The 24627-nt window shown below is 46.0% G+C and overlaps 1 protein-coding gene across 2 annotated transcripts; it reads right to left on the bottom strand.

The window, feature by feature from the left end:
* Nucleotides 1–6242: 6242 nt before the first annotated feature.
* GHRL (ghrelin and obestatin prepropeptide) lies at nucleotides 6243–11410 on the bottom strand. Of its 2 annotated transcripts, XM_045832415.1 has the most exons (5): nucleotides 11385–11410; nucleotides 10736–10871; nucleotides 10398–10514; nucleotides 7121–7229; nucleotides 6243–6405 (listed from the first exon to the last, which is right to left on the bottom strand). In XM_045832415.1, exons 2-5 carry the CDS (start codon nucleotides 10841–10843, stop codon nucleotides 6386–6388), a joined length of 354 nt encoding a protein of 117 aa, XP_045688371.1. In that variant the 5' UTR covers nucleotides 10844–10871; nucleotides 11385–11410; the 3' UTR covers nucleotides 6243–6385. The 2 variants fall into 2 exon arrangements, with proteins under 2 accessions (XP_045688371.1, XP_045688372.1); XM_045832416.1 differs by lacking the exon at nucleotides 11385–11410 and having other exon boundaries at nucleotides 10398–10511; nucleotides 10736–10879.
* Between the last annotated feature and the right edge of the window lie 13217 nt (nucleotides 11411–24627).

Below are 24627 nucleotides of genomic sequence, written 5' to 3'. Positions count from 1 at the left end.
TCAGAGTGCTTCATTGTCACTCAAATGAACTGCAGCATATCCACTCCTTTACAAGTCCTGCAAAGTCAATACTGCCTACATGGGAAACCGACTAGTCCTGAATTAGAGGATTAAAAGTGATGCCTATGGGGATGTCTCAGAGCCTCTGTGCAGTCTTCCTGCCAAGGTAAAGCACAAGGTGCTATATACTTTTATCTCTGGGACTTAGGGTTATCATTTGCATTGCTGTGGGCATGAAAACTGGTTGGCAATGTTTTTGATTTTGGATGGCTGACTTGATTGTTTTTGCTTTGCTGCCGGAATGCCTCTGTATTACCCCTACCACTGGCCATCAATTTCTGAAAATAAAAGGATGGATTCTCAGCCTACTCCCACACTCTTCACGTTTGTTTAGAGTTCTCAGAATGAGAACAGCACTTCGGTTGTTGGCCGACTTTGTAACCTGGAAACCCAAAACTCTGGAGACATTCTCGAGTATTCACGTGCCTCTCTGCAAAATTACACTGCAAGTATGATGTGGTACCTTCTTAAAAGTTCTACTGTCTTTGAGCATTAATTTTCATTTCACACTTTGGGAGCTCAGATTTACTGCTGCTGCTTAGCTATCGAAAACTACATAGATGCCTTTGGGTTTTTTTTCCCAGAACAGTGCAGTAAGAGGAAGAAATACTGAGTACATGGGTGTGGTGTTGATGAATCCATTGTACCGTGGGTTTTGGACCATGAACTCTGATGCTTCTCGGTAAACCTTGGAGGAAATTCTGTTTCACTACTTGCAGTCCTCTAATTTTATCCTAAGGTATCATTGAACACAAATGCACAAGCCAAAAGTGAACCCCTAGAAAGGAAGGCCCTGCTCTGAAAATGCCCAACAAATTTGAAATCTCTGTTAATGCTTCATCTTTGAGACACACTGACCGTGCATGTTCAGTGCGTTCCTTCACTTTGGCTGGGTTCCTTCACAGTTCCACACAGTTGACTGCGTCTCCTCAGTGACCGTCTGTGGCTGAAAATCGGCTCTTAGCTTTTCTGATGTTTACATGTTTCTCTCTGTATTAAGTTTGGGACGTATACTAATCATTTACTGTCAGGACCTACATTTTTTGTACTACCGTATTTATAAATGAGGGCAAATGGCCCCTGAAATGTCCAGTGATGGAACAAACTCAGTCAAACAAAGGTGACAGCAGAACTGTCACTCAGTGGCCAGCAGACCCTCTGATCTCGGTCAGTGCTCGTTTGTCAGTGATGTAAGCAAGTGGATGCAGATGAAGGAAGGTAGGTAGCTAAGTGTGGGTCTCCATGCTTCGTTTGTGTGCTGGCATTGGGAATTTCTGAGCACACACCTGTAAATGTATGATGAGTTAAATATATGTGCTACTGTACTGATGTACTAGGTGTACCCTAAACCACACAAGTTTTTTATAAGGGGAATTTTTTCCTCCAGCAGATACCTTGCTCACCCCAGGGGTACGTACACTCCATTCAGAGAACCTTAAGTAAGTGGTATCATTAAATGAGACTGGGGGAACCAGTTTAAGAAGGGTGACGTGGGATCCTGTTAGAAATGCTACATTTTCTCAAGTGTGTCCCTTGTTATCCTTTTAAAAATTTTAAGGGAGGGAGAAGGAGAGAAACATCAACTGGCTGCTTTTGGTAAATGCTAATGCTCCAACTGGGGACCGAACCTGCAACCCAGGCATGTATCCTGGCCAGAAAATAACCAATGACCCTGCGGTTTGTCGAACGACACTCAACCAATGGAGCCACACCGGCTGGGGTGCCTTTGTTATTTTATGTCTGCCAGTTGTTGGCTTGAAGTTGACCCAATGTATTATGAAGAAAAATAAACAGAAACAAAAGAAATCCCATGTACCCTAGGCAGTAGGCAGGAGAGGCAGTAGCGTATGAAAAGCGTGGACTTGAGCACTACAGCTCTGGATGTGAGTGGTAATGTATTTGTTATATGACCTTGGAAAGTTAAACTTCTCTGAACCTCAGTTTCCTCCATCCTAAGTGGCTTGTTGTGAAAGTTAACCGAAATTAATTACATATAACTATTTAAAACAATGCCTGGTGCACAGCAGGAATACAGTAAGTGATGGCTGTTAGAATATTTGAATGCTACTAAGTGCCAGGTGTTCTTTTTTAAAAATATATTTTATTGATTATACTATTACAGTTGTCCCATTCCCCCTGCCTCCGTTATTCCCTTCTGCCCTGCACCCCCACTCTCATACTCATTCCCCCCTGCTTGTTTGTTCATGTCCATGCGTTGTGTTTATAAGTCTTTGGCTTCTGCATTTCTTATATTGTTCTTAACTTCCTGCTGTCTTTTTTTTTTCTACATACCATTTATGTTACTTATTCCCTGTACCTTTTCCCCCATTCTCCTCCCCGCTGATAACCTCCATGTGGTCTCCATTTCTGTGAATCTGTTCCTGTTCCAGTTGTTTGCTTTGTTTGTTTCTTTTTAGATTTGGTTGATAGTTGTGAGTCTATTGTCATTGTACTGTTCATAGTTCTGATCTTTTTCTTAGATAAGTCCCTTTAATATTTCATATACTAAGGGCTTGGTGATGATGAACTCCTTTAACTTGACCTTAGCTGGGAAGCACTTTATCTGCCCTTCCAGTCTAAATGATAGTTTTGCTGGATAGAGTAATCTTAGATGTAGGTCCTTGCCTTTCATGACTTAGAATACTTCTTTCCAGCCCCTTCTTGCCTGCAAGGTTTCTTTTGAGAAATCAGTTGATAGTTTTATGGGAACTCCTTCATAGGTAACTGTCTCCTCTTGCTGCTTTTAAGATTCTCTCCTTATCTTTAATCTTGGGTAATTATGATGTGCCTTGGTGTGTTCCTCCTTAGGTCCAACTTCTTGGGGGCTTTCTGAGCTTCCTGAATTTCCTGGAAGTCTATTTCCTTTGCCAGATTGGGGAAGTTCTTCATTATTTGTTCAAATAAGTTTTCCACTTGTTGCTCTTCCTCTTCTCCTGGCACCACTATGATTTGGATCTTGGAACATTTAAAGTTGTCCTGGAGGCTCCTAAGCCTCCCCTCATTTTTTTTTGAATTCTTGTTTCTTCATTTTGTTCTGGTTGAATGTTTATTTCTTCCTTCTGTTGCAAACTGTTGATTTGAGTCCCAGTTTCCTTCCCTTCACTGTTGGTTCCCTGGACATATTCCTTTATTTCACTTCTTCCTCTATTTTGGGAACTTACTCAACCAATTCTGTAAGCATCCTGATTACCAGTGTTTTGAACTGTGCATCTGATAGGTTGTTTGACTGCTTGTCGCTTAGTTCGATTTTTGGAGCTTTGATCTGTTCTTTCATTTGGGCCATTTTTTTTTTTTTAATCTTGGCACACCTGTTACATAGTAAGAGGCAGAGCCTTAGGTATTCCCCAGGGCAGGGCAACCCAGGTCCCTGGGTTGTGGTGCTGTATGTGGGGGAGGCGCCTGAGAGGGTACAGTGCTGCTTGCTCGGCTCTTGGCTGGTGGTTTTCAGTCACTTCCTCCACTACCCACAAGCAAATCAGGCTCTTTTTGTGCTGATTCCCCAGCGGGTGGGTTTGTGTACGTTCTAGGACCCTATGGGTCTCTCCAGTGAACTCTCCTGTGAGGCTGGGAGTTTCTTCTGCAGCTGTAACCCCCATAGGTTTTTTCAGTCAGAGGTTTTGAGCCTTTATTTCCCCACCCTGGAACCCTTGGTTGTGTGGTTTGTCTTGCTACCAGTTGTTCCTCCCGGTTTATCTGCACAGAAATGTGGGACTGCCCTGTCCACCAGCTACTGCCTTGCTGTGAGTCCTCTCCACATCAGCTGCCTGCTTCCACCTCTGCTACTGGTCTGGATGAGTGTTTCTTCTTTAACACCTCAGTTGTTGGACTTCCATACAGTTCGATATTCTGGCAGTTCTGGTTGTTTTTTGTTTTTAAATTTGTTCTTTGTTTTGGTTGTGCAAGGAGGCAAAGTATATCTAGCTATGCCTCCATCTTGGCTGGAAGTTCAACATCTGTTTGAATGAAGAATGCAGGTGAGTGGGAGAGGATGCTTGTGAGACCTTCAAGAGAGGAATAAGTCTTTGGTTTTTGGTGGGGAGTGAAGCATTAGGTGACCAGCATTTCCTCCAGGGCCTCACACCCATTCTCCTCAAGCCCCTCTCCAGCCCCATCCACGACTGCTGCTTTACCAGGCCAGCAGCTTGTTTCCTGGACCAGTTTGATCACACATGAGCTTTCAGTCCTCCTCTGGAGCTACTAAGAGGGCTGTGGGCATGGTTCATGGAGACTAGGGTTATGCCCCTGCTAAATGATAAAGGTAGTTAATCTCCAGCACAGCATGTGAATCTAGGCTTCAGTGCTAGGGGGCTGGGTCATAGGAGCTGGCTCTCTGAGGGCTGTGGAAGGTCATTTCCCTCCACTTCTATTTCTTCCACTTCATCCACTTCACGTGCTCTCTAATACCTTAAATTCCTTTAGTGGTGATAACATGCTTCAATCTGTGATCATTACTGAGGAAGATGCTTTTGGAAACAAGGATCCAGAGACTGAAGTCACTGTGTAGTCTTATAATCCGGTGTCTGTTGTCTGAGAGATGGAAGAGAGAGTGTGTTGTCTGTCGTTTGCCCAGCAGATGGAGGTGGAGTTGACAACAGAGCCGGGACTGAGGTGATGGGAGGAAGGTGAGAGGGTGAACAGGACACCCTTTTCATGTGTTCTCAGTTCTGTTGAGGGTTGCACCTGGCCAGGTAAGGGTTTTTGTAAGTTATATGACAGTCGACACCTGTTCTATGCCAGGATCTATCCGTGCAGCGTGCTGTGCTGCCCAAATGGGATCCTGTTGTCTTTAAGCCACTTTATGTAAGCCTGAGGATCTTGTGAAAGTGTGGATCCTAATATAGGAGGGCAGCGGTGGGGCCCGAGAAGTTGCCAGATGGTGGTGCCAGTCCACAGACCACATGCAGTTCCCTGATGAGCGTGGGTAGTTGGGTTTCCATGTGCCTACTGAGTGTGATCAGTGATTAGTGCCCAGAGGCCTGTGCCTTGAGTGCCTGCTGGCCAGAATTTTACTCAAGGACATATTTGACTCCCAGATTCCTCTGTGGTAGAGGTTTTCCAGAGTATGGATGTTACCCCACCTCTCTGCAGAGGAGTGTCCTACATGTTGCTAGTAGGGGTTCATATGTCTGACTGTGCGGGTTGGTAGTGCTTCCCTTTAGGGCCTCCTTGTTTACTTTTTATGTCTCTTAATGATTCACCCACCCATCGTCACCAGCTCTCAGAAATCAGTTTGCATGTTCATGCTAAAGTGTAAATGACTGAAAAGTAATATTCCTCCTAGGAAGGCTGGTGTGTTCACTGGAATTAAATTATGGACCTTAAGGATCAAGGCTCACCCTGGCTGGTGTGGCTCAGTAGATTTGAGCACAGGCTTGCGAACCAAATGGTTGCCAGTTCAATTCCTAGTCAGAGCACATGCCTGGGTTGCAGGCCATGTACCCAGTTGGAGGTGTGTGGGAGGCAACCACACATTAAATCTCTCCCTCTCTCCCTTCTGTGCTGTCTAAAAATAAATAAAGTCTTGGGAAAAAAGGATCAAGGCTCATTTCAGCTGTGAGCTGGAGTTGGAAATGTTTTGGAACTCCTACCTGGCCTCAGTGAAGTACCGAAGGCAGTGACCTGCCTTGCCTGTAGGAGGTGGTATCTACTTTGCCAGGCTTCTCAGTAGTGGACATGGAGGAAGAAGGAGGAGTCATTTCAGACCCACCAGCAGCAAGGCTCCTATCTCCATTGTTAGCACCCACTGTCACCTATAACTTCAGGCTCATGCTTTGGCATTCCCAGAATTCTGTTCTGATCTTGAATGTTAGTTGAGTGGGTCTGAGCTCTGATAACATCACCTGCAATTTCTGTCCACACAGTCCTTGATAAATTCTCACTACAACTTGGAACTCAGGAAGCTTGATGTCTTTTTTTTTCCCTTTCCTTTCTCCCTCCCCTCCTCCTCTTCTCTCCTTCCCTTCCCTTTCTCTTTCTCTCTTTCTTCCTCTCCCCCACTCTGCCATACATACCCAGATAGTCTACTTGTGTGAATTGGGCTAGTTTGGTTTTCTAAACATGTACACCTGCCTTGCTACGTATCCTCCTTTTTCTTTACATTGACTAAGACCAAGAAAAACATTTTTTATTTTCAGTGAAATGTGAAATTTTCCTCTTCGGTAAAATAATTCTCATTTTGCACATTTAGCACACAATTGAATATTTATTTAGCCCCTAAGCTAGTATCACCCAGAGCTGGGAGTTGTAGGAGCAACCTAAAAGCCAGGTGAGCGCTTCCCAGGGTGGGAGGGAAACAAAGACGAGGGCAGGTCTTGTGGATGGCTGGTCACTTGTCTGCTGGGGCCTCTGAAAAGCAAGACGCCAAGTCAATTCTGAGTCTGCTGTCTGGCCTTTCTTCCACAACGGTGACTACTGAGGTGTGTGCTGCGGTGGGGGAGGCACTGGACTGTGGCCTGGGCAGGTCACCTGAGAGCTCTTAGTCTTGGGCTCCTTATCTGCACCAAAGGGTGAGTGCAGTTCTCTGTGTACCTCATGTGGTGGGGGGGCGTGTTTTGCAGGTTGTAGGGTGCTTCCAAAGGCAGCACTTTGCCTTGATCAGGAAGAAGTTGGGTGGTATCTTTTTAAGAGGCAAGAGGGGATTCAAATCAAAATCAAAACAACTGTGCTTAGCTGGCTTCTGAGCTCATTCTGAATGCAATTGTAGCACTAAATCCTTTTGTTTGTGGTGTAAAACTATTATGGTGCTCTAACACCAAATTTTATACTCATAGTGGCTGTTAGCTCCATTCTATGGTTAAGGAAATTTGGGTTTATGGGGCTCCAAAGCTCACTCTCAGGACATAGTTCCCCGTTTGAATACAAAAACTCTGCTCAGCTGCCTCTGAGCCACTCACAAATACCAGCCCAGTCCGCTCTCCCGCTGATATTTGGGAATGAGAAATTAGAAGCCCTTTTTTAGAGGCAGAATCAGGGAAGAAAACTCTTGTGCTGCCCAGAATGTGGGCTCACATTCAGCACTCTCGGGGGACTCTGAATGGACTTGACTCGGGCAAGGACTTACCATCGGCCTCTTCCCAAAACATGTCCTGAAGAAACTTCCCCAGGGCCTGGCCGTGCCAACGGTCCTGAGCCCCTGACAGCTTGATTCCAACATCAAAGGGGGCATCGAACTAGGAGGAGATCAGTGAGGACCCAGGAAGTGTCAGGTGTAAGCCCCACTCCTGCCCCAAACACCCCCATCCCAAGGAGGCCTGGGCTCTCGGGGTCTCAGCACGGGGGCAGGGCAGGAGGCGGGCCTGCGGGCCCAGCCGGCACCAGTGGGGGACAGCTCAGCTACTGTCTTCTTCGGCCTGTTCTCGCTGCCCCCACCCCATCTTCAGGAGACTTCCTTGTACTCGCTTCCTTGACCTCTAAGGAAGTTGCTGCTAAGAACTGTGGGGTTCCCTAGATCCAGCCCCGCCCCCACCCCACCTGGCAGTTTTAGAAGACATACTGTTGAATTTCAGGCCCTGGCAGGAAGATTTGGGGGGCAGTGGGCCCACCTGGCATGCATGGCACAAGTCTAGATGATGTTTTTCTCCCCACCTCTCCCTTCCTAGGTACTCTTTTCAACGCACAGGCCTCTTGGTTCTGTTCAAAGTCTGTTCTGATCTTGAATGTTAGTTGAGTGGGTCTGAGCTCTGATAATATCACCTGCAATTTCTGTGCAAAGTCAGACAGGAAGCTGACCTTTTCCTAGAAAGGTGCTCTAAGACCTTTCTTATTTCTCTGCCTCCATTTGTTTCCTTCCACTGGAAGAGCACTCTGTGTTCTCTACTTGCTCGGCATTCTCTGAGACTCTTTCTCTCCACTCACCCAGCAGCTGCCTCGGTACCTGCCGTCTGGTCCCTGACATGTCTGCACATCTCTGTGAACCAGTGGAGGAATCTTGGGGCCGGGACAAACCCTTGATGATTAGTTCTGCCCACTGCCCTCCAGACAGGAGGTGTTATCCCCACGGTCAGATAAAGCAGCTGAGTTAAATGACTTGTCTGAAGCCTCAGAGGAGTTGGTGGCCAACACTAGACTGCAGGAGTCTCAGCCCACCAGCCCCAGACCCTCTTTGAGCCGCAGGGTGGGTGCGGCAGGGTCAGTGGGAGCCCTGCCCTGTGTCAGGCTGGGGCCGAGTGCCTTCCTCCGCTGTGTCGAATCCTTGGTATCTCCCACCAGGCAGGCACCACTGTTATTCCTGTTGTACAGATGAGCAAACATGCTCAGAGAAGTTAAACAAAACAAAACCGCAAATAGCTGTCTGTTCCTTTAAAACAATCTACCTTCCCTACTTGTCTCCACTGTGAAGGCGGAATAAGTGGGGAAGGGCATGGCTGAGTTTTGGGGGAACTTGGACCCTCCTGTAACCTCCCTTCAGTAAAGATTCATTTCTCGGCCCTGGCTGGCATAGCTCAGTGGATTGAGCACGGGCTGGTAACCAAAGTGTCCCAGGTTCGATTCCCAGCCAGGGTACATTCCTGGGTTGCAGGCCAGAACCCCCAGCAACTGCACATTGATATCTCTCTCTCTCTCTCTCTCTCTCTCTCTCTCTCTCTCTCTCTCTCTCTCTCTCTCTCTCTCTTCCCTCTCTAAAAATAAATAAATAAAATCTTTAAAAAAAAAAAAAAAGATTCATTTCTCGTCCACCCCTGTGGCCAGTGCGGGGTGGTCAGATCACCTGAGCAGACTTCTTAGGAACCACAGAGCACCGATCCAGGGACCTGCTGCTGGAACTAGGTGGCGACTACTGGTTGGGAGATGAACTTCAGGCGACCTGACGGGGCTCCCTTCACCTCGGTGTCTCATCTGTTCAGTGTGTGTGTGAGGGGTAGGGGGGCGCGGGCAGGTCTTGGTTTGAAAAGTCGGCTAGCTCTGAAACTCGATTTTAGGGGGAAAGTGGGGAAAGTCAGGGAGGGTGCTGCAATGGGAGAGGTGGGACCCTAGGACCGGAGGGGCCTGGGGAGGGTGCCCAGAGCTCCACCACCAGGGTTGCAGGCCTCCTGCCCCACCCGCCTCTGGCAGCCTCGGCACCTCCCAGACATTTCAGGCTTCTGGTTCCTCCGCGGCCAGCCAGCTGTCTCTGCCCCTTCTTGAGTCATTAGCCGCTGAAACCTCATCCCCACCTGGGCCGATTTAGAGTTACTCTGGCTGGGGTGAGTACCAGCCTGCAGGAGCTGGCCATCTCATGAGGAAAATTACCTGGCTTCAGTTCAGGAATTTGCAGGCCATTGAGTGGGAATGTGGTAGGTTGGGGACCTCACAGGTGTGTGGAGGAAGTACCTGAGAACACTCAAGTGTGGGTGAGGGTCAGATAGCATGGGTTGGGGAGTTCCTCCTGATGGGGAAGAGGCTGATGGGTAGAGAAAGGACACACTTCAGCTTCTGTCAGGCCAGAGGGGATGAGTGAGAGGCACTATCCACCCTGTTTGCCAGAGCAGTAAGGACGAGGAGAGGGCTTGGGGACGGAGGTCAGTCCTGACCTCGAGTCCCACCTCTGCCACACACTGGCTGTGGCACCACAGGCAAGTGAGCCCACTGTCTGAGCGTCTGCTCCTCCTCTGTACAATGAGGGCAATAATATCAGCCCTCAGCAGCACAGCAACTGCCATTACTATGTGCCACTCCCTGGGAATTCTGGTTTCTCTGAAGGGAGGTGACTGCCCACGAACCATGCACAGCCGGCCTTTCAGGAAGGTTACCTGGGTAACCCTATAAACCCCCTTTACTGTCTCTCGTGGTCCTCCTTTTATCTCTAAACAATTTCCTTGTCCTGTGCAACATTTGTCACAGCTCAAACAAGCCTGACTGGCCTGCCCTCATCTGTGGCTGGACCTCCGTGGGTGCTGGCCACTAGAGCCCGGCCAACAGGTAGCTCGCAGCCCAGGGTGCAGTCAGGGTGCACCCCAGCCCCCGGTAAGGCCTGAGAGGCCCCTGAGCCAACCAGAACGTCTCCTGTGGGTAAACACCTTCAGTCTATGACCAGCTGTGTCTTCTGTTTCTCTCTGGGCACCCCGTTTGCTACACCCTTTGAGGCCATCTGGCACCTCTAGCGCCCCCTTCTCTCCTCTGCTCCCAGCTCCTTGTGCGTTCCCATTCTGTTGTAGTGAAACCACTTCTTTCAGCCATTCGCTTCTTCATGGGCAGAGACCTCGTACAGTGCAGCCCAGTGCAGACTCAACTGCTTTCACGTTATTTTACATTCCTCGAGTGGCTGGTACGTGGGCCCCTGTTCATGCCATCTCCTGCAGCCCTCCCCTTCCCTCGTGCCCTCCCCTGCCACACAAGCATAAAACTACAACGGAACCAACCCGAATTTCCAGCTCATCCTCTGCCCCTTCTGCCGGAGTTCCATCTTCTGGGCGGAGCCAGCCCTCGAGCCCTCGGGGCTGCAGTTTGGCTGGTGGCTTCTTGGACTCCTTTCTCTGCTGGAGAAAGGAGGTGTTTCCCTGAGGGCCCTATGCCCCCGTGTCCTTCCAGAAGCAGAAACATGGGCCTGTAGCCAGACCCAGGGTCCTTTGTGCTGTCGGAGAAGGCTGCTGCCCAGAGAGGATGAGCCCCTGCTCAGGTCACCCAACGGTTGCTGTGTGGAAGGGCTAGAATAAGATGCCCCAATCAGAATGTGGGGCTTTGTGGAGAGGCATCTCACCTGCACTTTCTGGTGTTCGGGGCTCCGGAAGCTGGCGCCAGCCATGGCCAGGTCCATGCAGAGTACACTGAGGAGCAGCAGGCTGCAGGTGGTTCCTGGGGAGGGCATGGCCTCAGCTGGGTTGGGACAGATGGGCCTGAAGGAGAGGGGGTCCCCGGGCAGCATACCGGGCAGCATACCGTCCCTTCCCATCCACTCCCCTCCCCTCCCTTCCCATCCACTCCCCTCCCCTCCCTTCCCCACCCTTCCCTGTGCCTCAGCACTCATAAGGAGCCTAGCAGGAAGGGTGAGGGACTTTGACCTGGGATGGCAGCCCTGCCCACCTCCCCAAGGTAGGTGTGAACTCAGGATGTGCATGCTCTCATCCAAGACTGTGGGTTGAGGGCAGAACATGGCAGTGGGATTCCCCATGTCCTTTGTCCCAGCCCTCCAGGGGCTTGTGCCAAGTTCCTGACCGGGGGTGATGAAGCTGAACTGTAAGCTCCCCAGGAAACATGGGGGGATTGGGGCAGCTCCAAAGCCCAGCTCTGTCTGTGCAGCTTGCTTGCCCCAGATCGTGCAACTGCCCCTTTGTTCAGATGGGCCTGTGAACGGCCAACAAGTTAAACCCATAAGCGAACCCAGAGAGGGAGAGAGGGAGAGTGCCTACCTGGAGTTCCTGGTGGAGGTGGTGCCTGGTGGCCGACCAGCTGGTCCTTATATAGGAAGCCCTGTGTTTGTTTTAAACCTGCAACATCCTATCAGGGCAGCCGAGCTTCCAGGCGCGGATTTACATTCCTGGGGTCCTCTGGGTGGAAATCAACAATGGGGGTCAAATGCCCCGTGAGAGATTCTTGGGTTGGCATGGGGTGCCATCTGCTGTAGCTGTCCCCAGATGGGCCTGGGCCTGGTTTAGGTGGGAGGGAGGGGATGGTTCGAGGGTCCAGGCCGGCTGTGCTGCTCTGTGACCTCACCTTACTCTCCTTTCTGAAACCCCCTTCCTCCCTGGATAGAATGAGGTTCTGGTCACTAGATTTTGAGGAGCTCTCTAGTCCTGACACCTGCTGTTCTGTGGCCAGTGCTGCTCTGGCTCCCACAAACCTCTGGAGCACAAGGGGAGCCTGGCTCATGTAATTCTCCCGCCTCCCCCGTGGGGGAAGTCCCATTTTCCAGATGAGGACACTGTTGGGAGGGGCGACGGCTTGAGCTCCCAACCACCCGACACCCGACACCCGAGGAGCAGGGGTGGGGATCACTTTAATCAGTGGCTAAACTCCAGCCATTCCTTCTGGGTGATGCATGATGACTCTGCTTGGCTTGATGTTTCTTATGTGCGGGCTTGCTGCCCCTCCCCCAGCCAGGTCCGAGAGGGAGACAGAAGAGCTGAGGCCTACTCCTGGCCCAAATAACTGCTCATAAATTGATTGGCCTTAGGTAGATCACTAATAATCCCCCTCAGGACAGGACTGCCTTTCGGAGTGGCTTTGAGGATTAAATGACTTGATACATGTGGGAATCTTTTATGACCTGTAAGGTATCGTGCAGATGACAACTGTTTTTGTATTGGGCCCACAGGGCTTGCAAGCATGTGCCATGGTCACCCGTTCTTGAATGGAGTATTAATTAACATTGTGGAGGATTTCTCACCTGTCTGCGAGTGCTTCATCTGATTGGATGCCCGAGCAGTGGCTCCTAAGGGCCGAGTTGTCTGTATCCAAGTCCCAGCGTTTCAGAGGAGGAACTCACTTCGGGCTGGGGCTCTGTGCAGAGGCAGATGGTGAAATGGGGCAGGGCTGTGACGGGAGGGCATCGCCGCGAGCAGAGTGGCGTGAGCAAAGCGCGCAAACAGGGCACGGGCATGGTGTTTGGCGCAGCAGTGAGAAGGCTGGGTGGCTTGGAGGACGCTGGCAGTGGCAGGACGGGGTCGTAAGGAGAGGCCCGCAAGGCAGTTCACCGTCAGGTTACAGACCGCCGTGAGAGCTGCTGGCACAAGGAGTTTGGGCTTATGGGCAGGACAAAGACCACTGGAGGTTCTTGAACAGAGTGACAGAACATGGGATAATGAGAGAGTTAGAAAGACCTTAAAGACTTGGGATGCTGAGACTTTTATTTCACGGAAAGAAAAACTAAATGCCAGCAGGCTGCACTTTCCCCACAGCCGCGCAGCTGTCAGCCGCGATGCCGGGACTCCCAACAGGAGGTTCCTGACTCCGCCCCAGGTCTCTCCACTTCCTGCTTCCACAGGGAACGCGGTGTCTGGGAAAGGCTGTGCTCCCCGCGGGAAGGGAGGCGGGCAGACACGGTCAGGATGCCGGGGCAGTAGAACAGCTGATCAGCCAATGCCACTTGACTCGCAGATCGACTTCAGGGGCACTGGCCCCGTGTGCAGACTCCAGGGCCAGTGGAGGCTCAGGAGGGGCTGCCTAGCCCCTCAGGAGAATGAGGGGGACTAAGGACCCCCTGCTGAAAAGTGTTACCAGCTGCGGTGGGGACTGGAGTAAACGTGTCACCAGGAGCCCTTCACCTTGTCAGCCACCTGAGCTTAGGCCTCTTGGCTGTGGGTGGGAAAAGGCTGATGGTGAAGAAGGGTGGGGAGAAGCCTAAGCCCTCAGAGAAGACCCCCACCAAAAGGAAGAAAAATACCCCAAACCCCAGCTATGGTGACCAGGCACCTACTGAGACATGAAGCCTTTGCTTACTGTTGACCTGGAGGTCTCCGGAGGCAGGAGCTGCAGTGTTGATCTTAGATAACACTACCAGCAAGCGGACACCCACACTCTCGGGGTTATCTTTGGGAAACAGAGAGGTGGCCTGTGTGATGGAAAGAACCCTCCCTGACCACATACCACAGTGGAGGCCGGTGCGGGAGGAAGGAAGATGTGAGGGATGGCGGAACCACAGAGGGAGGAGGGTGGGGGCACCCCGACAGCCCCTCGCTGCCCACTCCCAGTTGTGGGATGAGGACGGACCCAGGGTGGGAGGTGCACACAGATCTGGACCAGGGGGAGTCCTGAGGAAGACCGCAGAGTTTGGGGAAGCACCAGCTTGCCCCGGCTCACTTCTTCCTCCTTTCTGAGCATGGGTGATACCCAGGCCCGGTGGCACCTGTCTGCACCTGTAGCCTCCTCAGAACTTAGTAGGTGCTCAGTATGATGCTTCCTCCGGATTGCTTGCTGGTTGGTCATTTTCTTTTCTTTTTGAAAAAAAAGATTTTATTTTTTAGAGAGAAGGGAAGGGAGGGAGAAAGACTGGGAGAGAAACATCGGTTGCCTCTTGCATGCCCCCAACTGGGGATCTGCTCCGCCACCCAGGCACATGCCCTGACCAGGAATCAAACCTTTTAGGTTGCAGGCTGGTGCTCAAGCCACTGAACCACACCAGTCAGGTCATTTTCTTTCCATTGCAGGGTGTTGAGGGCCTCCCTTAATGAATGAATGGGAAGCATTCACAGTTGCTACTTAATTGCTATATATCACTGGTGTCTGAGAACAAACTGTCTTTATACTTTCCACGATAATTTCATTTGTACTGGTAATTAGCTGGCATAGCAAGCACTTTTTTCATCAGTTAGGCTAAACCTTGGTCTAAATGAAGCAGATTCTGGGGTTGTAGAGGTGATATTTTTTTGAGATAGGGCTTTTTAGTGTGCTCTCTTTTTTTCTCCTAGTTCTAGCATTCATAACTTCTAGATCAGCATTGTTCAATAGAAATACCATGTCTGTCTCAAATGAGAGTCTCATGTAATTTTATTTCTTATTTTTAAAATATTTTATTTGCTTATTTTTAGAGAGAGGGGAAAGGAGAGAGAGAGAGAGAGAGATAGAGAGAGAGAGAGAGAGAGAGAGAGAAAGAGAAACATTGATGTGTGAGAGAAACATTGATAAGGGTTGCCTCTTGCAGACCCCCGTGACTGGGGACCTAGCCTACAACCCAGGCTTGTGCCTTGACCAGGACTCAAACCGGTGACTTTCAGTTTGCAGGCTGGTGCTCAACCCACTGAGCCACACCAAGTGGGGCATAGTCTCATGTAATTTAAATTTCCTAATTGTCACATTAAAAAATGCAAAAGAAACAGGTAAAAGAAATTTTAATAATATGTTTAACAGACATTTCCAAAATATTATCAGTTCAACATATAAAATAGTCAATGAGACTTGACACTGACTTTCTTTTTACTAAATCTTCAAAGTCCGGTGCGTCATACTCGCACAGCACCCAGCAGTCCAGACTAGCCCCGTTTCAAGTGCGCATGGCTGCGTGTGGGTCTGGCCGCTGCACTGGATAACAGCTCTAGGCATCATTGGTGCACTCCTGAAGCCTCCCTAGCCCTTGCCAGGCCCTCTCATCCCCTCCTGCTGTCCACCCAAGCCTCTCCCACTGGGGCTCCCCTGTTCTCCTGCTGTCGTGGGACTGGAGCCCCAACAAGTTGTCTCTTTCCTGTCTTCAGTCTCTCTCTCCAGTATCTTCTTCCCACAGCCTTAACGTATGCCCAGGTCTCTAATCCCGGGAAAGTCTGTTTTACACCAATCCCTCCTTTCTGTCATGCTATCATCTCCAGGCCTAATTTCTTTTTTCTTTCCGTGTCCTGTTTTTTACTGTGTACTGATCCCTAGCTTGACTTGCATGTCTACCACTGTGTTGAAACTATTCTCATAGAGTTGCCGCTGCAGCCTTAGTCGAGGGACCGCTCAGCCATGGGATCTCAGGGGGAGGCCTGTAGGGCCGCCGGTGCAGACCTGTGCTGAGCTGCCCTGGGTTCGTGGAGAAGCTCATAGAAAGCAGGTCATTTTGTGCCTCAACCTCTGATTCAGATCCAGTAGATCTGGAGTGGGACCCCAGAATCTGTATTTTAACAAGTATTTCAGGCACTTTCTTTCTGATTATAAAATAATGCTTGCTCCCAGCAAAAATTTGACCATATGGAAGACAACCTCTCTCTATATATATTTTAACTTTGGAAAATTTCCAGCATTAAAAAAAATAGAGTAATATAATGAGTCTCCAAGTATCTACCATCAACTTCAACATTTGTTAACATCTTGCGTCATCTCTTTGAACCCCACACTGTTTTTGTTTTTTGGGGAAAGGGGAATAATGTAAAAGCAAATCTTAGCCATCATGTAATCTCAGTCTTAAAAACGTATGTGTCTTTCACAGTTAAAATGCACAGTTGGTTTGTTTGGATCTTGACCCACATTTGGTCGATGTATCTCCTAAGTCTCTTTACTCGACTGCAGACTCCCTTTCCTCTTCCTCCCTCTGCCATCCCAAGTCGTTTATTTAAAAAACAGGTTGTTTGTCCTGTAGTTTCCTACCTTCTGGACTTCGCTGATCACCTCCTCGTGGTGTTAACTTGTTCCTCTGTCCCCCTGCTTTCTGCAAACTGGCAGTTACATCTAGAGATGTAGGTTTGTTGGTATTCAACATTTACTTTTTAGTGAAAATACTTCAGTGATGGTATTGTGTACTTATTGTTGGATCCCGTTACCAGGCATACAATGTCTGGTGGCTCCACTTTTACTGAAGTTCTAAGAATAAGATTCATCATCCTGGTCGGGTGGCTCAGTTGGTTGGAGCATTGTCTCATGCACCAAAAGGTTGCAGGTTCAATCCCTGGTCAGGGCACGTATGGGGAGGCAACTGATTGATGTTTCTTTTTCACATCAGTGTTTCAGCCTTCTTCTCTCTCTAAAATCAATAAACATATCCTCGGGTGAGGGTTTAAAGAAATTTAAAAAAATAAGATGTACAAGAAAAACATCACTGGTTTCCTCTCCACACCAACAAGGGACCTGGCCCGCAACCCAGGCGTGAGCCCTGACCCAGAACCGGACTGGTGCCCTTTCGATTTGTGGGACGGCACCCAACCCACTGAGCCACGCTAGTCCGGGCTCACCTTTATTTTTATTTCATTTTTCTTTATTATTTATTACTTATTGCAGTATTATCACCTTTGTTTTTAAATTAAATTTTTATTGAGGCAACATTGGATAATTACATGATATAAATTTCAGGTGTCCAATATTGTGATTTGATATTTGTATGCTCTATTGTGTCCTCACCACCAAAAATATGGTTTCTGTCCATTAGCATATATTTGCCCTCTTTACCTGTTTTGCCCTCCCCCCACCCTTTTCATTCTGGTACCACCATTTTCTTGTATCTATAAGTTTGTTGTTGTGTTAGTTTGCTTGTTCCTTTTTTGATTTCTATTCCACATCTGAGTAAAATCACAGTTTTTGTCATTTTTCCATCTTATTTCACTTAACATAATACCCTAAAAATCCATCAATGTTGTGGCAAGTGACAATATTTCAGCTTTTTCATGGCAGGGTAGTATTTCATTAGTATCTGTATATCTCACACTTTATCCAGTCATCCACTGATGGACACTAAGGTTGTTTCCACATCTTGGCTATTGTAAGTAACGCTGCAATGAACATAGGGGTACATTTATATTTTTGAATTATTGTTTTCATATTCTTTGGATAAATACCCACAAGAGGAATTCTGGATCATATGGTAATTTTAGTCTTAATTTTTTGAGGAATTTCCATACTATTTTCCATAGTTGCCGCACCAATTTACATTTCCACCAACAGTGTTATGATGGTCCCTTTTCTCAACATCCTTGTCAACTTGTTATTGTGTGTTTTTTAAAAGACTTTTAAAAATTATTTTGTTTTTAGAGAGAGGGGAAGGGAGGGAGAAAGAGGGAGAGAAACATCAATGTGTGGTTGCCTCTGACGCACCCCCTACTGAGGACCTGGCCTGTAACCCAGGCATGTGCCCTGACTGGGAATTGAACTGACAACCCTTTAGTTTGCAGGCTGGCGCTCAGTCCACTGAGCCACACCAGCCAAGGCTATGCTTTTGATAATAGTCATTTTAAGAGGTGTAAGATGATACCTAATTGTGGTTTTGATTTGCATTTTAATTAGTGATGTCGAGTATATTTTCATATGCCTGTTGACCATCTGTATGTCTTCCTTAGAAAAGTGTCTATTCAGATCCTTCACTCCTATTTTCATTGCTTATTTTGTTGCATAAAATCTTTATATATTTTGGATATTCATCACTTATTCAGAAATATCATTTGCAAATATCTTCCCCCATGTGATTGGTTGCCTTTTTTGTATGCAGGTGGTTTCCTTTGCTGTGAGGAAGCTCTTTAGTTTGCTGTAGTTCCATTCCTTTATTTTTGTTTTTGTTTCACTTGCCTTTGAAGAAAAATTCACAAAATCACCACTGAGACTGATATTCAGAAGCTTAGTGCCCATGTGTTTTTCTATTTATCTTATTGTTTTAGGTCTTACATTCAAGTCTTTTATCCATTTTGAGTTAATGTTCGTGCATGGTATAAGATAGTGGTCTCAATTCATTAGCATGTGGCTATCCAGTTATACCATTTATTGAGACTTTCCTTTACTCATTATAGTATCTTTGCTTCTTTTATATATATATTTTACTGATTATGCTATTGCAGTTGTCCCATTTCCCCCCCTTCAGTGCCCTCCACCCTGCACACCCTCTCCCACCCACATTCCCTTTGCTCCTTTGTTGTAAATTGCTTGCCCATATATGTGTAGGTTTATTTCTGGGCTCTCAATTCTGTTCCATTGGTCTGTGTGTCTCTTTTTCTGTCAGTACCATACTGTTTTGCTTACTATAGCTTTGTAATGTAGTTTGAAATTGGGGGAGCGTGATACCTCCAGGTTTGCTCATTTTTTCTGAGGATTGCTTTGGCTATTTGTGGTCTTTTGTGGTTCCATACAAATTTTAGGATTTATCCCATTTCTGCAAAAAATGTCATTGAGATTACATTGAATCTGTAGATTGCATTAAGTAATATGGATATTTTAACAATGTAATTCTTCCAAACCATGAATAGTTTTCCATTTCTTTGTGTCATCTTTAGTATCATTCATCAATGTCTTATCATTTTCAGTGAACAGGTCTTTCACTTCCTTGAGTTTATTCCTAGGTGTTTTATTCTTTTTGTTGCAATATTAAATGGGATTGTTTTCTTCATTTCCCTTTCACATAGTTTGTTGGTAGTGTATTAAAATACAAGATTTTTGTTTATTGATTTTATATTCTGCAACTTTACCATATTCATTTATTATTTCTAATTTTCAGTTTGTTAATGTGGTACACTGCTTTGGTTGATATGTGGGTGTTGAATCATATCCTCGAATCCCTAGAATGAATTACACTTGATTGCTGATATATGACCCCTTTAATATATTGTTACATTCTACTTGCTAGTATATTCTGAGGATTTATGTATGCATCTATGTTCATCAGAGATATTTGCTTGTAATTTTTTCTTTTTTGTATGTTGTCCTTGGTACTAGGGTAATGTTGGCCATGTAAAATAATTTAAGAAGCATTCCTTCCTCATTTATTTTTTGGAAGAGTTTGAGAGAGAGGTGTTAAATCTTGTTTGTTAAAATTTACCAGTAAAGTCATCTGATCCTCGACTTTTGCTTTTTGGGAGTTTTTTTTTTTAAGATTTTATTTATTTTTAGAGAGTGGGGAAGGGAGGGAGAAAGGGAGAAAAACATCAATATGTGGTTGTCTCTCATGCACCCCTATCAAGGACATAGCCCGCAACCCAGGCATGTGCCTCGACTGGGAATCGAATCGGCAACTCTTTGGTTCACAGGCCTAGACTCAACCACTGAGCTACACCAACCAGGGCTGCTTTTTGATTACTGTTTAAATTCAGGTTGTCTAATTCTTCATGAGTCAGTCTAGGGAGGTTGTATGATTCTAAGAATTTGTCCATTTCTTCTAGGTTGTCTAATTTGGTGCTATCTAGCCTTTCATATTCTTTTATAATTTTTTGTATTTCTGTGGTATATATTGTAACTTCTTTCATTTCTAATTTTGAGGCTTCTCTGTCTTTATTGAGTCTAGCCAAAGGTTTGTCAAGTTTGTCTTTTCAAAGAACCACTATTCATTTCATTAATCTTTTGTAATGTCTTTGAATTCTCTATTCCATTTATTTCTGCTCTGAGTTTTACAATTTCTTTTTTTCTTCCAACTTTGGGCTTCATTTTCTGGTTCCTTAAGGTATAATATTAGATTTTTTTGAGATTTTTGTTTCTTCAGGTAGGCCTGCATTTCTATAATATTCCTTCTTAGTACTGCATTTGCTGCATCCCAAAGATTTTTGGTATGCCATATTTTCCTTTTCATTTGCCTCTATATGTATCTTTTGAATCTTCTTTTATTTCTTCATTGACCCAGTATTTGTTCATTAACATGTTTGCTTGCTTGTTTATTGGTACATAGACAGTTCATTAACAGGCAGGATACAGATTTACTTTCTACTCGGACACACCCACAGTGAGACCCTGGTGGCCTGCAGTCCTGCTGTGCTGGCCTTGAACATGAAGACCCCAGAAGTGGCGCAGCCCTCTGTGGGCCCAAATTTTTTTCAGTTGCTCCAGGTCTTCACGGAGTTTGTTGTCCACATCACTGGCCAGGACCTGGATGTATTTTCCTTCTTTCACATTCAAGAACTAGTCTGGACTCGTACCTGTGTGGATTCTGTATAATGGTGACCACAAGTCCCACCTCATCCTCAGTGAGCTCTCCTGGCTTCTTGGTGGGGTCGATGTCTGCTTTTGTCAGCACCACATGAGCATATTTTGCCCGACATTCTTAGCTGCAGTGCTGGTGAAGGGTTTTCTGTTGCCCATCAATACTGAGTTGAGTGCTCACCAAGTGCGCTGGGACTTCTCAGGGAGCACTAGACACACGGTGGCAGCCTTGGCAGTGGTGTGCAGGCCTCCTGTGGAAGAGAGCAGCATGTTTCATCTCCACACGTTTGTCATTTTTTTCTAGCTTTCTTCTTGTACTTCATTTCTAGGTTCATGTTCTTGTGGTCAGAAGAGATGCTTGATATGACTTCAGTCTTCTTAAATTTACTGAGGCTTGTTTTGTGTCCCAACATATGCTATATCCTTGAGAATGTTCCACGTGCACATACGAATGTGCATTCTGTTGCCTGGGCTGGGGTGGAGAGTTCTGATAGTTTCTATGAAGTTCATCTGTTCTCATTTGTCATTTAGGCTAATATTTCCTTGTTGACTTTGTCTGTCCTATCTACCTCTGCAGTGACGTAAGTGGAGTGTTAAAGTCTCCCACCACCATTTTTTCCTATTTATTTTTCCCTTTAGGTCTGTTAATAATTGCTTTATATCCAGGGTCCAGCAGAAGTAAGGCCTGCTTGAGTGTGGTTAGTCGGGTGATAACATGGGTGTAATAATTTATAGTTTTAATTTGAACCTTTTACCTAAAATGTCATATGGTGTGCTTGAGTGTGATATTGTTATGTTACAGAATTACATGCTTATGATTTTGCAATAACAGATTTTGTAATAAAAAAGGGGCATTATTTGTGCCAGACCCTGTATTTTGGTGCTCCTAAGTTGAGTGTATAAATTTTAATAAATGTTATGTCTTCTGGATGGATTGTCCCCTTTATCATTATAAAGTGTCCATATTTGTTTCTTGCTAGCTTTTTGTCTTGTGGTCTGTTCTGATTGGTAAAGTACAGCTGCACACTTTTCGTATGATGCCATTTGCTTGAAGTATCATCTTCCGCCCCTACACTTTGAGCCTTTTTGTCTTTGGAGTTGAGATGGGTCTCCTGAAGACAGCACTTAATTGGATCTTATTTTTTTAAATTTGGTTACTCTGTGACTTTAAAAAAACATTTATTCATTTTAGATAGAGAGGAAGGGAGAGAAACATTGATTGGTTGCCTCCCATTTGCATGCTGACCCAGGAATTGAACCCACAACCTTTTGGTGTATGGCATGACACTCCAGCCACCTGAGTCACACTGGCCAGGGCTACGCTGTGCCTTTGATTGGTAAGTTCAGTCCCTTTGTATTTAAGGTGGTTATTGACATATAGGGATTTACTAACTGCCATTTTATCTTCAGTTTTCTGGTTGCTCTGTAGCTCCATTGTTTCTTTTCCCTTTTGTTTCTGTCTGCTGGTTTACCCTGGTCGTTTTCTTTGATGGCTTTCCATTTCCTCCTTTTTTATGTTTTGGGTTACATCTCAGGGTGTTTTTTGTGATTACCATGAGGTTTGTATAAAATGCCTTATAGATAAAATAGTCCTTATTTGTTATACATTCATTACCAAATTGAAGTATAGTTATTTTTAATGTTTTTTCCTCCCCTCCTTAACCTTAGTATTATGTTAAGATGTTTAACACCCTATTCTGAAATAGAGTGGCAACTTTCTTCTTCTGTCACTTTACTCAAAATTTTGTGTACTGGTACTTTGTTTTTTTGTTTCACGTAGAAGGGCTCCGTTTGGGAGATCTTGTGATGCAGGTCAGGTCTTTGGTGATCTATTCCCTCAGCTTCTGTGTGTCTGGGGAAGACTTGGTTTCTCCTTCACCTCTGAAAGATAACTTTGCTGGATATATTATTCTTAGCTGGTTGCTTCTGTCTTTCAATATTTCAAACATATCATTCCATTCTTTCCTGGCCTGTAAAGTTGCAACAGAGAAATCTGATAACCTGAAGGGTTATCTTGCTGCTGAAGAGTAGGTTGCTGCTGTTTTTCCCCTTGCTCCCTTGAGAATTATTTGTCTTTTCACAGTTTTAATATAATGCGTCTTAGAGAATGTCATTTTGCATTGAGATAATTAGTTGTTCTGTTAGTTTCTTGTGCTTGAATGTCCAAATTCTTTCCATGTTTGGGAAGTTCTCATTAATTATTTCTTTGAAAAGGCTCTCTGTCCTCTTCCCCACCTTTTCTCCTTCTGGGATAACCATTATCCTTATGAGGCCCTTTCTGATGGAGTGAAATAGCCCTTGTACAGGTCTTTTATTTAAAAAAAATCTTACTTCTCTCATCTCTTCACCTGATTCATTTCTGGGTTCTATTTTTGAGTTTGCTAATTCTTTCTTCTGTCTGGTGTGCTCTATTTCTGGTGCTCTTTAGTGCATTTTTCATTTCATCTATTGAGTTCTTCAGCTCTAAAATTTTGTCCTTTTATTTTTTAAATTTATTTTTTAGTTACTGTTACAGTTGTCCCAAGTTTTCTCCCTTTGCGCTCCTCCTCCCAGCTCACCCCCTGCTCCCAGTCAGTCCCCACGCTGTTGTCCATGTCCATGGGTCATTCATACATGTTTTTTGACTAATTCCTCCCTTCTTTCCATCCTTATCCTCCTCTCCCTCCCCTCTGATTGCTGTCTGTTGCATATTTCCAGATCTTTTGCTCATTAGTTTATTTTGTTCATTAGATTCCTCTTATAAGTGAGATCATGTGGTATTTGTCTTTCACCAAGTGGCTTATTTCATTTAGCATAATGCTCTCCAGTTTCACCCATGCTGTTGCAAAGGGTAGGAGTTCTTTCTACTGCGTAGTATTCCATTGTGTAAATGTACCACTCATTTACTGATGGGCACTTAGGCTGTTTCTAGCACTTGGCTATTGTAAATAGCACTGCTGCATAAGATCTTTTGAACTGGTGTTTTGTGATTCTTAGGGTATATTCCCAGCAGTGGAATCGCTGGGTCAAAAGGCAGTTCCATTTTTAATTTTTTGAGGAAATTCCATAGTTTTCCACAGTGGCTGCACCAGTCTGCATTCTTACCAACAGTGCACTAGGGTTCCTTTTTTCTACACCCTTGTCGGCACTTGTTGATTTATTAATGATGGCCATTCTGACAGGTGTGAAGTGGCATCTCTTTGTGGTTTTAATTTGCATCTCTCCAATGGAACTAGTGACGTTGAGCAACTTTTCATGTGCCTCTGAACCATCTGTATATCCTCCTTGGAGAAGCGTCTGTTCAGGTCCTTTGCCCATTTTTTAATTGGACTGTCTTCCTGGTGTTGAGTCATGATTTGTAGATTAAACCCATGCCCAATGTATCACTGGCAAATATGTTCTCCCATACATTAGTTTGATGAGATCCCATTTACTTTTTCCTTTATTTCCTTTATCCTAGGAGATATATTGGCAAAAATATTGCTGTGTGGGATATCTGGAATTTTACTGCCTGTTTTCTGTTGTTTAGTTCTTATGGTTTCATCTCTTTGGTGCAGTACTTTTTCTGTTCATTAATTTTATTCCTGAGCTCATTGAATTGTCTGAGTTTTCTTGTGCCTCATTGAGTTCCTCATGAATGCTAGTTTAATGTTTTATCATTTAAACCACAGTCTTCCATGGCTTTTGAATTTGGTTTCTGAATTATCATTTTCTTTCTGTGTTAGCATGTTACCTTGGTTGTTCATGGTTTTTGGTGGATTGCTCCTTTGCTGGCACAGTAGAATTAAAAACTTTTCTTATTTAGGTATCATTTTGGTTTAACAATTCAGCAGGCTGATATTTAGGGATCTTTCCCCCCCAGTCAGTGGTGCTATAGTGCAAGTTTTTGTCTGTCTTACCTGCTCTACTTGCACCTCCAGGGCTGTGTTTGGGGTGGTGCCACTGTAGTATGGGCATCACCTTCTAGGGTGGTGTGTGCCCTCACTGTGTTCAGGTTGCCTGGGTCTTGGGGCACCACTGCCATGGGGGTGGAGGAATGAGGAAGGTTCACAAACCTGCTGTATTGCCACCTGGTGCTGGTACTGCAGGAGGCCATAGATACATCTTTGTTTCTGCTCTCAGGCTCTGGATGCAGTTAGGGAGGAAGCCAGATTGTGGGGAGCCAACACTACAGCTGCCTTTCTACCCTCTACCAGCTATGGTGTGGAGGCCACACCCCAACTCTTCCATCTTTACCTCATTCAATGGGGCCAGCAATTCAGCCGTGGTGGACAGGGAACTGTCTGCAGGATTGTACCTGTCCTTCCCCTGCCCTGCCTCCCTGATGTGTTCCAACATGCCCACCTTCAGATGCACTGTGTGACTCTCCCTGGGGTCCTAGTG

The sequence above is a fragment of the Phyllostomus hastatus genome, unplaced genomic scaffold (genome assembly GCF_019186645.2).
Source record: "Phyllostomus hastatus isolate PE091 unplaced genomic scaffold, TTU_PhHast_1.1 phas_contig_16, whole genome shotgun sequence".
NCBI classification, from domain to species: Eukaryota; Metazoa; Chordata; class Mammalia; order Chiroptera; family Phyllostomidae; genus Phyllostomus; species Phyllostomus hastatus.
This window is presented reverse-complemented; position numbering and strand designations above follow the sequence as displayed.

Bases quoted from the DNA above. Each gene is read 5' to 3' on its own strand.
- GHRL (XM_045832415.1), bottom strand. From the start codon at position 10,843: ATGCCCTCCCCAGGAACCACCTGCAGCCTGCTGCTCCTCAGTGTACTC. The intron at 7,230-10,397 runs GTTGGTTCCGTT...ATCTCCTCCTAG, and splicing joins AGGATGAGCTGGAAATTCGG to TTCGATGCCCCCTTTGATGT. The intron at 6,406-7,120 runs GTAAGTCCTTGC...CTTGCTTTTCAG, and splicing joins GTTTTGGGAAGAGGCCGATG to AGGCCCCAGCAGACAAGTGA.